The following is a 12950-nucleotide window of genomic DNA, read 5'->3' on the forward strand; positions in this document are numbered from 1 at the left end:
CAAGAACTGTTCTCTTAATGATGTCATGTTCCACCTTGAAGGGTCAAAAGGCTACATTTGGACCCCATTTACATCTTATTTCACCGCCAGTACTGGGATAACATATTGGCTTGAGTCATAGTTCCCTCTCTTTATGCAAGAATGTGCAGATCAATATGTTTAGCTGTATGTATGACATTTTTTTGGCTTTGTTGTAAACCTTTATTACCTTATTATTGTCATTATTACAGCCAGTTGGGTGTAGTTGCGGCCTGCTGGTTTAGGATTCGGCTGTGGGACGGATTGGCCGGCTGAGTAGGAGGAACTGGAGGGTTGGGAAAAGGGAGGATGGATTTATATGTTCTATATTATATGGCAGTTTTGTAATATAGAAATGAGGAATGTTGACAATGCAAAAGAAGACTTAAATCTTTTTGCATTTTGAAGAGCTTCAGCACCAAAGTGTGGGAAAACGAAGCGTCTCAGCCAGAAGGGGCCAGATTATTTACCTTTGGAGATTAAACGGGGCCCTCCGCGGAGCCCCGAGGTTAAACACTGCATCTCATTGGTCGCTGGAAGAGTTTCAGCCAAAGAGCAGAGGAATGTGGAGGGATCTCGTAAAAACACAAACGTTTAAGGAACAAGCTCAGCACCCTCACACACACACACACACACACACACACACACACACACACCAGCAGATCTGCATGTCAGCAGCCTCCTGACAAGCAGCGCTGCTCGGCAGATGTGACCGACCACAGCGCCAGAAACAGGGAAGCGAAAGTCTTTTTTTTCTGTAAATATGACAAATGGTTACCAAGAAGTGACTCTTATCTTGGGGGAGAGAAGGAAAGGCCTTTAGTGGCTATAAAACCTCACAATCCTGATTTTTAATGGCTGCTCTGCTCTGATGAAACCACACTTCCTGTTTGGTCACGCAAGGATCTCAAACACAGCTGAGCTGAGCGGCTCGAAGACAACAAATAGGCCCAACGAACCCTAAAATAATGTGAAACGCCAACATGAGACGGCCTTGTTGCCTCATATGGATTCTGTTTTTTTAAAAATCGACACGTGTCATTGGATGATAATAAATGACATTTTACCAGCTGTTTATGACATGACACAAAAACACCAGTTTGATTAATTAAACACACAAGGGAGTGCCAGAATATCTCCACATTGTCTACATATTTAGAGTGAGGGGGGATGAAAAAGTGCATTCATCACCTCTCATCACTTTGACCCCTCGTGACCTGAACGATGCAAAGACGGTCCACATGACAGACCTGGTGAGTGGAGGCTAAATGTCAGCTGGAGGACCCAGAAGGACCCAGATCCTCCTCCAGGCAGACTGTTGATTCAGTGACTCTACAGTGCAAACAGGCGGTCTCTCCTCTTGGATGAGTTCACACTGCAGACTCACTTTTCCTCTCCTCTGTTGTTTATCCTCATTGATTATTCCCTTATAATTATATGTGAAGCTCCTAGTGAAAATCCAAGCCAGCCTTCTGGCTCACCATCATCACGACTACACTTAACAAAACAAAATAAATCTGTATTTACCTTCCGTGCGGTGGAGCGCGGAGTTAGTGTGACAGTCCAGCCCCATCAGTCCAGCAAACATCTTCCCGTGAGCCCACAAGAGACCAGATCCCGGTGCTACCGTCTGCTCGGAGCTACATCGACCATGTTTCAGAGGAGCCGGACAACGGGACTGATCTCATTTCCGTTGTGGGAAGAAAAAAAAAAGAGGCTGTTTTGTTTTTTTATTATCCTCCACTTCTGGATTGACGCGTGAAACCGGCTTCTTTGTTGTTTACACGCGCTCTTTCGTCCACACCAGTCATTTCCTGTTATTGATCACCCTCCCGGACTTTAGATCCTCACTTTTCTTCTCTATCTGTTGCGCACGAGCGGTCGATCCGTGGAGAAAGTAGATCCTCATGTCGCGTTTCTCGTGGGGAAGATGATAACACCCACAACAACAAAGTAATACACGCTGCTGTAATGGCAGAAAGTAGCTGAATACGTGTACTTCTGTGTCTCATCGATGAGCGACCGCTAATCCGTTATGTGCTGCGCTCGTGCGTCGTGCGCCCGCGCGCCGCCGTCGTCGTCGGAGCAGCAGCAGCGCGAGGAGCTCCTACGTGTTCAGGAATTTGACTCCAGACTCCTTCAGACCGACGCGTCACCGGAGCGCGCGCCCTCTGAATGGACGAACGAGTTATTATGTTATTTTAAAGAACTTAGCTGCAATGGCCGTTATTATTATTATGAATATTATTATTATTATTGTGTAGCATTTTAAAAGTGTTTAAAAGTACTTTCACGTTTACATTTTTATCAACATTAGGCTTCAACCCCCCAAAAAAATCAAAAACTGCCCCCCAAAAAATACTTTTACTCTGTTTTGCAAGAAGAATATTAATAAAACTGTTCTATTTTGTTGCGTAAAAGAAACTCAGTGTTTTCTATGAAATAACTCGACATTTAAGATGACACCTTACAGCAACTCAAGAGCCAGAAAGAGGCAGGAAAGAGCAAATAAGATACAGAATAAGATTAGCCAAAAGAATAAAATACAATTCTAAGATATATATGTACACTATCTACCGATATACAACATGAATAAGATCAATGGAGATGGAGATTACACCTGAAGTATACTCTGTTGCATAGAAACAGATTGCACCCTAAACAATATTGCAATATTGTGTATACTGTATGTGTATATATACTCAGTACTCGATAAGTACTTGTACTTGTTCTGTCTGTAAAAAAAGTGGTTTCGGTGTATCTCTATCTGCAGTGTTGACAGACTATCCAAGTGTATTTTGGCCATGTAGGTCAAGTAATTGTTTGTGTGCAAAAATGCATGTTATTTCTGCATATCTGTAGAGATCCACCAACACCCTGACGTAAATACCAAAGTCTCCCTTTGTTTTAGGCGCTGAGGGAATGAATGAGAAGAGACCCCACATCGAGCCGAGTCTTTTCATCCTCCTTCCCACACGTCCAAATGTTCCTTTCATTCGGAGCGGCTGGCTGATGGACAAGACTCGCCGATAAAGAGCTCAGTTCAGCCGACACAACAGAGCGCAGCCTTTATACGGAGTTGGGCCGAGCTGTAGAGGGAGAGGGGGCTGCAGAGATCAGATTCATGCCACGCCACACGTGTACTGTTCAGAGTGTTGTCACGTGTCCAGTATTTTAAATTTAGTCCACTGTGATTTCCCAGCCAGGAGGACACCTCACATCACCGTTGCCATTTTCATTTCGTGACATTTATATCTCCTTTGCACCACTACCTTTGATAGCAGATGCTTCAAGCCAATGCCCTTGGGAAGAGTGCAGTACCATGACCTATCCACCAGGTGGAGACATAGACCATGTTTTCACATGGAAGACTGAGGTTGGGTTGTTCGAGGCTGGAGGAAGAAAGACTGTAGATGCTCCTTCATTCACATCAATACAGATGGCTGGAATTGACTCAAAAAAACATTGGTTCGTGGACTACGGTTTCAGAGCCTCGAGTGGCCGTCGCCATCTTGGATTTTTTGCAACCAGTGAACAGAAGTGACCATATTTGGATGAGCGACAGGTGAAAGTTAGCTTCATAATTCAAGGTGAACTTTACAAAATGCACATATCCTGCTTTATTGTCTCTAAATGGACCATAATGTAGTAAATAAACATCATTTTGGATTGAAGAAGACTTGAAACTAGAGATTGAGACCATAAACTCATGTTTACAATGTTTACTGAGATAATACATCAAGTGAGAAGTAGGTCAATATTCTGCAATCTGAATTCTTTTTGCAACCAGAGGAGTCGCCCCCTGATGGCCAGCAAAAATAATGCAAGTTCAAGGCAGTTCGGCCTTGGCTTCACTTTTAAGAACCGGAGGTTGGTGCCTGCATTGGAGTAGCAACGAGCAGCATTGAGATGCCCAGAAAACCCAAAACAGCAAAGGTAAGACATATTTTATGGTGGTGTTGGAATTGTGGTACGTTTTAGTAAAAATGGTTAAGGTGAGCATTGATACAAACTTTCATCCCCTTATGTGGGTATGCAGGAAGAATGTTTATGAATATTATTATTCTTTATATTCAATCTGTGATTTCTGCCTCATGTCACTGTAAATATTTTTTAAACTTGAATTTCTTTGAAACTGGGTAGTTTTAATGAACGCAGAGCCGTTATAGAACCAGTTTGAATATTTAAATGTAATATTAGATGTATACGGTATATAACATTAAAAATAGTTCCTTGATTATTTGCTTAATTGATTTACAAACTAGCTCTCTCAAATACCTCAATAAAATTCACAAACCCCTTAAAAGGCTGATCAAATAAAATTAAACATGTACAATAAAACAGATTTTTTTTATTTTCAACAGCAGTTTATTATAATAATTCTAAATTCAATTGTTTTCCTAAAATGTTTCAGTTACATGGAAAACTTCCCCTCATAGATGATTCAGGTTGTCTGTCTGTAGTACTGATATTGGCCACCAGGTGGCAGACTTAAACTACATTCAAACCCCTTTCTACAAGAGAACCTCAAGAACAATGAAATTACAGACAGTCTGTGGATATAATATGAATATGTGAATAATATATGAATTAACCGGAGACGGATGCGTTTCATCCTAAAGCTCCGGATGATGTCATCATGATGAGCGGGTGGCAGGACGTGAATCTCCACAGCTGCACCAGAATAGAAACAGTAAAAGCTAAATGGAAGCAGTTGGAATAATCAGACTCACGTTTTCTCCTCAGTTGAATCTGACGATGAGGCGGTTTATGGATGGATTATAGATGGGGCAGACGCTGCTCTGTGGACCATCTGTGAGCTGAAGTGTGTATCTGGGTGGTAGATAATTACCTCCATCAGATGTTGAGAATACAACAGGGGAGGGGGGGTATCAGTTCTCTTCCAGGGATATTCATTGTGTGCTGCGAACCTTATTCTGACATGATGTCACTGCAGTGGCGAGGCCTGTTTTAAAGAGGGCAGTGAGGAGTGGATGGGTTGTGAGTGCATCTACGTGCCAGTCAGAGGCACGTACAATGTACAAAGGTCATATCCCCCCCCCCCCCCTCTCCACACAGTATGCAGTGAGCCAATGGCTTCTACCTTAGATTATCTACGTGTGATAGAGAGAGAAGGGAGGGCAGAGAGGAAAAATAAAATAAACACAGACTTTATCAAAGCAGCTTAAAGACTGGCAGAGCATGGGCATATTTGGCACGGAACTTTTATTCATGCAAAAACAAGTGAAGTCATCAGATCTTTATCAAAGAAAAATAATCCATTGTCTATTGTAACCCTGTTTTTATCCGAGTGATAAAAACAAATTTAACAAGCATGTCACAAACCGTATCAAACATTCGTCAAATCCCGTTAAAAATACCAACTAAAGCAGACAATGACACCGTGGAGAACAAGGAACAACATGTTGCCGAGGCGGCGCGGGACTCAGACCACGCCGTCCTCGGGGTCGATGAGCGCGGACCGACTGGAGAACACGTCGGCCAACATGTGTTTGGGGATCTCGGAGCCGCGGACGCGCAGGGCGTAGCAGGCGTCCTCCACCTTGCCCAGGCTCTGTCGCAGCGTGTGCAGCTTCTTGGACACCTCGTAGGGACCCGTGTTCCCGATGTAGGAGAAGCCGTCGTGGATCTGCCGCAGGAACTGGCTCAGCTGGAAGGGCGTGTCGATGTCGCCGTTGCCCACGCTGCTGATGCACATCCGCATCAGCTCGCCGGTCAGGTCAGCCACGCCCAGCAGGTAGTCGGCGGGCGTCACCTGGAAGGTCAACACCTGATCGCCCGGCTGCAGGGCTTCGGCCGAGCCCTGACATGGAAAACACGACGAGAAGGAATCGAGAAGTCAAACATAATTGTCCACAAAAAGACGAGATGATATTCCCACATATTTACAACAATATTTACAAGAAGCTCTGCTTCCAGCAGAAGCCCTCGGCTACAATTACGCGATTATTCTCAAGCATGATGACGCTTTTACTCCATAATATTGAGGTTTGAGCAATTTTGCGTGCATCAAGAGGCATCCGTCCTCTTTGAACACGACAGGCTGAGTAGATTAAATTACATAATGACACATAATGCTTATAAATGCTGTCCATAATAACAGCCGATGTTGCCTTTGTGTGCCATTACCGCTGCTTTGAAAGAAAAAAAAACATTTCCTCAGTCTGTAATCGCCATCAAACAGACTAATGATTCGTTTTGTGACAAAACAAAGAAAAAGGTGCATGCAGCTTCGCCACATGGTCCTCCCTAAGTCTACCTTGGTATCTTCCTTCTCCGTTCTGGTGAACACCAGCCTGGCGTTGATCTCCTCCAGGCTGATGAGGCTGCGATGGCGGATATAGTGCAGGAAAGAGACGGCCTCCACGTACTCCTGGATCCCTAAATGCATGAAATCACGTTGGAATTAACACTCAAATACGCCCAGATATTTCCCTGCTCCAGCTGCTGAATATAAATGTGTTTATGATACGGCAGGCGGCTGCATTTTCTCCATTCATCTGTATTTGTGATTTCCTCCAAATGACTTAAAAAGGAGGTCAACTGTATCAGATGAGCGTAGCACGCAGGGTGTGTACAAACACTACATGCTATCTGCACAGTTCAGATCCTTGATAGTGATTCAAATAAAAACGGTATCCTGTCGGTGCCTTTTTGATTGAACAACAGTGGCCATTTTTTTTTTTGTAGCGGGCTGAGATGACCCCCTCATTTGTTTTGTGGCCCTGTGCAAACAACAATCAAATAATCACAGGACGGAAGACTTTGTGTCTGAAGTTTACTTTTGGAGCGGCGGCTGAACTTCAAAGGGCCTCCTATCTCAGCGCAGCGTGCTGCACGCGGTTCATCTCCACTTCATCTACCTCCACCCCACTTTAATGGGTTACTACTTATTCATTATTAAAAAAATAAACATTTCTCCATCAGCTTCTTACTCTGAGCAAGTGAGTCCCACATAAACACATTTCCTTGCCAAACTCAGTCTGGTTGTTTGAAAGGAGAGAATGGACGTGTGTTTACATTCCTGCTCACCGACTCTGTTTTACGTCCGCAGCGTCGCCGACTTCACCGGGCTGCCGGCACCACACCTGAAAGGCTGCGTAGTCTCCCAGCTGCTGCTCAGTAGAGCGAGGTCTGTCATTTTATCGGTACACATATCATATCCATGTACTTCCTACCGTTATGTTCTCTGATGCCGGGAATGTTTCAAGTGCTAATTGAGTCATTTTAGCTGCAGGGTGTTAAAGCTTACACTCATTTAATTTTGATGATGTATTTGTTATTGTTGAAGTAAAATGATTGCACCCGTTAGAGACTTCTTTGTCATTTAATAATCACAACATCCTGACTGGTGTTTTCCATTAATCTTGTCATAATAATAATAAAAGCATCGATTTTTGCTTATTCAGTCATGAGTAGTTATTGTTATAGAGACAGACTAATACTTTGTCAGGGGCTTTAAATCAACTTAATTGAGCTTATTAGAGGAGCCATATCTTATTCTCATGTAGGTAGTATTAGTTGTCATTTACACATTTTTACATAACCATTATCAACAAAAAAAAATATTTAACTATAAACAACCAAAGATTGCCACAGGACAGGATATGACATGAAAAGGTGACACAGGCTTTGAGGCCGGCAGGCGGAGTTCAGTTCCTGAGTTTCCTGTCGGGAGCTGTTTGTGTTACTTAGTCTGAAGCAGCAGTTACCTTTGGTCACTGAGACCCGGATAAAAAAAGACTGCCTAAACAATGACTCAAGGAAAACCAGCTGGAAGCAGGAGGGATTTTTTTTTTACTGGCACAGCGAAACCAAATTCAACAAACACATTGCGGTGGCCACAGATGACTTGCATGTTAATTGAGCTTAATGTTTGTCCACAGAGCGGGTCACTGGGCTGCAGGTGAACTCTGGGAAAAACCCCCACCAGCACACGTTTGCCTCGTCTCAAACGCTGCAAGCTGGGTCGAGCTTAAGAGCTTATCAAAGAGCCGCAGTGGCTCTGTTATCAGCGGCAATTACGTTCAGATTCAGCCCACAATATCTCTAATGGTCCTTATATAAAAAAAGCAGACCCATTACACATGGCTGGAGACTCCTCGTCCAGCCAAGATTATCTAGAGAGGCCGTGCAGCGAGCCCAGTCTCAATCTAATAAAGACGATAAAAATGGAAAAAAATGAAGCGTCTAATTGGTGGGAACTGCCACTGGTCACGTCGGAGGAGGATGCTGCAGTGATTCCTGAGTGACCACAATCTAAAAATGACTTCCCCAGCTGCTAGATAACGGCTCACCCTCGCTCCCAGTAATGCTTTTTTCTCCAAACACTGCAGACACTTTGGCTACGCTAACAAAAACTGACATTGATGCGAGTGGGAAAACAAGTTTATCTAAGTTTATCAGGGTGTGTCTATCATATCCACGCCTGCATCAAGGTCACACTCTCACACTATCAGCCACTTTGCATTAAACCGAAAGCACAAACAGGACGATTGAGGTGAAAGAAGCACAGCAGGGATCACTACTCGTGAAAAAGGTCCAAATTAAGTTTCATATGGTGTAGTTCCTGAAATGAGCGTTCAATAACATGTCAACAAGACACGCACTCCTAATCACATACTTCTTCTTTTTACTTTTGCATGCTGTGTGCATTCAGTGTGGGCATGCCGCTTCCTCATGACATGGCACCTTGAAATGTGTCCCTCTTGCTCATATGTCTGCTACACAAAGGACTTTGGGACGGAATAGCCAGAAAAGTAAGCTGATGTTTAGCAGCAATACAACCTGAGCTGGACATGAAAGTCCATGCAAAACCTCACGGCATCAGTTATTGAGATATTTTAGTTCGCATACAGGATTTTATTGCAGATCATGATAAAAAAAAAAAAAAAAAAAACCCTAATAAACTGATGGTGGTGAATTTTCATTATCGGAAATTATCGAAAAAATGATGACTTGAAAATGCTTTCTTGTAGACGTGAAAAATAGTGCCTGATTTAAAAAAAAAATGTATTAATCCTTTGTTTATGCAGGGAGGCTTTGTGATTTATGATAATTTTATTGCAAATTATTTTTCATTACATAGGCTGTTCAATAAAAAAGGATGCGTCTCATCTGTGACACAATATAAATATTATTTTTTTAACAAAATGTGAAGTGATTCCAGGATGTTTTGCTGTTATTCTAAAAGTTTTAAGCATATTTTGATGATTATCGGGATAATATCGCAATTATTTTGGCCACAATGAAAATGACCAAAAGGAAAAACATCATGGTGACTTTGCTGAATATTTTTAACATGCACTCTCATGCTTGTTGGCTTTCTTAAACAAACAAAAGGTAAACGGAAACACACAAACACACCTGGTGTGATGGCTCTGTGAAACTGAAAGATGTCCTCTCCTCTGAGCTCTTCAGCAATTAAACCGATTTTCTGCCTGACAGCATCCAGTTTCCCGTCTGCTTCATTCAGAATATCCTCCGCATTTGATACGCTTCCAATCCAGAGACAAACACACAGTTAGAGTGTTAGAAATGCAAAGGTCTGCAAGATGTGTGTTAACATTCCCTCTAAAACAGAAGTTGTAGTGTTACTCCGATGCTTTTGGACGGTTCACGTGTGCCGACACAAACTGTCTTTCTTTAGCAAGACAATTAAAAACCAAACTCTGCACTCTCCCATGGAATCTGAATACCTATCGTGCTTTCCAAACCAAACGTAACACAAATAGCATATACCTGGTCACTCTATGTAAAAGAAAAATGGTCCTCTTGCTTTCGATGGTGACATCTCGACTGCTCTTCACAAGACGCTCATATTTGTCATGTTTGGTGTCAAGCTCCTGTTGGAAAACTTAAAAGACAGGAAAAAAAAGAAGGTTAGCTTTAGTACTGGTGCCTTAACACGAAACAGTAAACATGCAGGTGGAAAAAGCAGCTACCTTTGAAAGCAGCGATGACAGGTGAAGGTGGGCTGGCGTCACAATCCTTCCCTGCATCAGCATTTCTCCGCAGACATCCTTCACCTGACGAGAGGCAGAAAAAAAAGGCTGCAGCTTGTCTTCAATGATAAACGCCTCTAGTTGCTGTCATTTTCTTTAAACCGGCCACGTCCAATCAAATAATCCGATCAGTTTAGTCATTAATAAGGGAGGGGACAACGTAAGATTTTCTCTCGGATCTGTTGGTGAATTTTCATTATCGGGATAATCGTATCACGAGCAGAGATGGGAGGTACAAATACTTTGTTACTGTACTTGAGCAGAATTTTCAGGTATCTGTACTTTACTTGAGTTTTTATTTTTCTGACAACTTTTTACTTTGAATCCCTACATTTTAAAAACAATATCTGTAGTCGTCCTTCAAAACACGCTTGTCACTTTAGATTTAGTGCATTTGAGGGAAAATTATGGATTTAAAAAAATTAATAATATGACGCTACATTCAGTTATCCTTTTATGGTACTTTTGATACCTCTGATCACAAGTAACTTTAAAAAAGCTGTCTAGCTCACCATCATAGTAGTGAAGTGAAAAATAGAGCCAGACTTTCAAAAATACATGAGGTATCATGTCATAAAAACAACACTCATACAATGTATTAATTGTTTATTTATGTAGGGAGACATTATAATTCATGATCACCTTGAAAGTTTATTTTGATTGTTTTTCACTAAAAATGGACGTTCACTTAAAGATAGATATCTTACTTGACTAAATGTAAAGCATATTTTGATGATTATCAGGATAATATCGTGTATCGCAATTATTTTGGCTAGGATGATCATTTACCCTGATGTTCCAGCAGCGTTATTTGATTTTGCCTTTTATATTATACCATTATTTTTATCTACTAAACTCAAAGTCAGTTTTAATTGAATTGTTTAGCTTAGTTTTGAAACTCCACATGTTGTAGAACAAATCATTGGTGATTTAAATGACGATTAAACGATGGAAATAATCGATAGTGGCAGCCCTTCTACTGTTAATACATGTAATAAACCGGAGCGATGCTGCTGTAATAAACTCGTGTCACACAACAGTTCAGTCTCTACAGCTAGCATAGCATGCTAATGTGTGCTAACCGTTTATCAACGTTAACAGCCAACAGCCTGCTTGGGAACGTTGTTAGTCTAGAGTTGGGCTACAAAAGCTGGACGTACCTTCTCGTCTACTCATGCCGTCGGTGTTGCGATGTCTTCTTTTAATATATATGTATATTTAACTATTCTAGCATCTGTTGTTGAGGCTGTCGGTTGTTTCTCTGTACTGTTTTAGCGGCGGGATGTCCGCGCTGCCGAGCCGACCGTTACGAGGCAGAATAGCGTGAACTGTCGATGTTGTATCCACCGGGGATCACCGGAGTAATCGGTACCGGCTCTGGATAAAGTCTAATTAACCTACAGGGCGAAATAACTCCCGTTTACTGGTCTTTAGAGACAGGCATCCGCGCGGGCCTCAATTTTCGCGGGGCTTCTGCGCTGCTTTCGTGCGTATCAGGAAACGAGCAGTGCATTATGGGAGGTGTAGTAACGTAGCCGAGCGGGGCATGTTTTAGCACTTTCCCCATTTTACTAAACGCATTTTTGTGGATTTCTATTTTTTTAACAGTTACGAATACGAGTTGTTTTAAGAGGGAGCTTTTCTTGGCTTATACGAATTATTATAATTATTATTAGTAGTAGTATTATTATGAATACATTATTATTAATACATTATTATTAAATTAAGCGTTCGGTGTAATGCATGATTAACTGTTAATTATAGACATGTTTCTGTGTAATCTGTTTTAATAGGGAGTGACATAGTCCGCCCACGCTTACCAAAATACTTAAGCAAAAAAAAAAAAGATTGATCAAATCACCATACTGCTATAACCTAGATTAGCCCGTGCCAATTGTTGCTATTAAAGTATGTTTTATCCCATCTTTCTCCATCAGATTAGTCGTTTCTCCGCTGTAACCCCTCCTCCAGGGACTCCTGCAGACTGTGTACGTGCCACTCGACTGGTGCCAACTTGAGGCTGCGCTTTGCCTCCGCAAGTCACAGTCCCCGCCATTCAAACGCAGCATTCGCTCATGAGACGAGTGACGGCCCCTATCAATATACCGGTAGTCGCGCATGCAGCAGAACTTTGCGCTTCATAGAAATACAAATAATTTTGTCACAATATGCATTCCGATAGACGAAGTTCATTCTCGACCGCAATCACGGACGTCATATCCGACCGCGAAGTCATTAATCAGTCTATCATAACACCCAGCAACATCTTTATGCAAAATATTCTTTTGTTGTGTGGAAGGAATTTCACACATGCGAGCCAGGAATGAGGGCAAAACACCGACGTCCACTGACGATGCATTCAAGTGCTCCCGTCCAGCTCTTACATTCGAGTTTTTCCACAAATGCCCGTTATATTATATGTAGGGTTGCAACTGTGCATTATTTTATAAATCAAGCTGCAGGGAGCTACTTTGTGCTGCTGCTGGAGGAAAATGTGCATCATGCTCTCAGCCAAAAGTTGTCCCTGAGCTGCAGTGCAGACACCATATACATATTTGTCTATAAATAAAAGAATGCTTCCTGCATAACTATGTAAATAAAGTGCTTTCTTTACTTGTACGGTATCAAAAGATGGCTCTCTGTCTCCACGCGTACCTAAATAAAGGTTTACTAACTTCTAACCTTTATTTTCCTTCTTACCTACTTAATATAAAATAATTTGAGTATCAATACTTGATTGCAAGTATACTTATTAAAAGTGTTGTATTAATAAGTTTACATGAGTCTAAGTACAGATGTATTACTTTTTAAAGTAACACAAATAATATTGTATAATTTGATATATTAGGAATATTGTTCAAATGCATTAATCTGTAGTTTTGTTCCTAGTAGGTGAAACTCATTTAT

At 41.8% G+C, this 12950-nt stretch overlaps 2 protein-coding genes across 5 annotated transcripts in view; both read right to left on the reverse strand.

The window, feature by feature from the left end:
• disc1 (DISC1 scaffold protein) overlaps positions 1–2097 on the reverse strand; it is a 39062-nt gene extending 36965 nt beyond the window's left edge. For 2 of the 4 annotated variants that reach the window (XR_014598012.1, XM_084021998.1), the window contains exon 1: positions 1546–2097. Coding sequence is in view for 3 of the 4 variants with exons in the window: in XM_084021998.1 (XP_083878124.1) it covers positions 1546–1606 (61 nt within the window). In the remaining variant the exon portion in view is untranslated. The remainder of the gene's footprint in view (positions 1–1545) is intronic. The other 2 variants (XM_084021997.1, XM_084021996.1) reach the window with 2 other exon arrangements.
• A 3130-nt stretch (positions 2098–5227) lies between these two features.
• On the reverse strand, positions 5228–11504 carry tsnax (translin-associated factor X). Its single transcript, XM_084021027.1, has 6 exons — positions 11204–11504; positions 9984–10067; positions 9781–9895; positions 9406–9536; positions 6299–6420; positions 5228–5842 (listed from the first exon to the last, which is right to left on the reverse strand). Exons 1-6 carry the CDS (start codon positions 11217–11219, stop codon positions 5465–5467), a joined length of 846 nt encoding a protein of 281 aa, XP_083877153.1. The 5' UTR covers positions 11220–11504; the 3' UTR covers positions 5228–5464.
• Between the last annotated feature and the right edge of the window lie 1446 nt (positions 11505–12950).

This window comes from Eutrigla gurnardus (assembly GCF_963514095.1).
Source record: "Eutrigla gurnardus genome assembly, chromosome: 11".
Taxonomy (NCBI): Eukaryota; Metazoa; Chordata; class Actinopteri; order Perciformes; family Triglidae; genus Eutrigla; species Eutrigla gurnardus.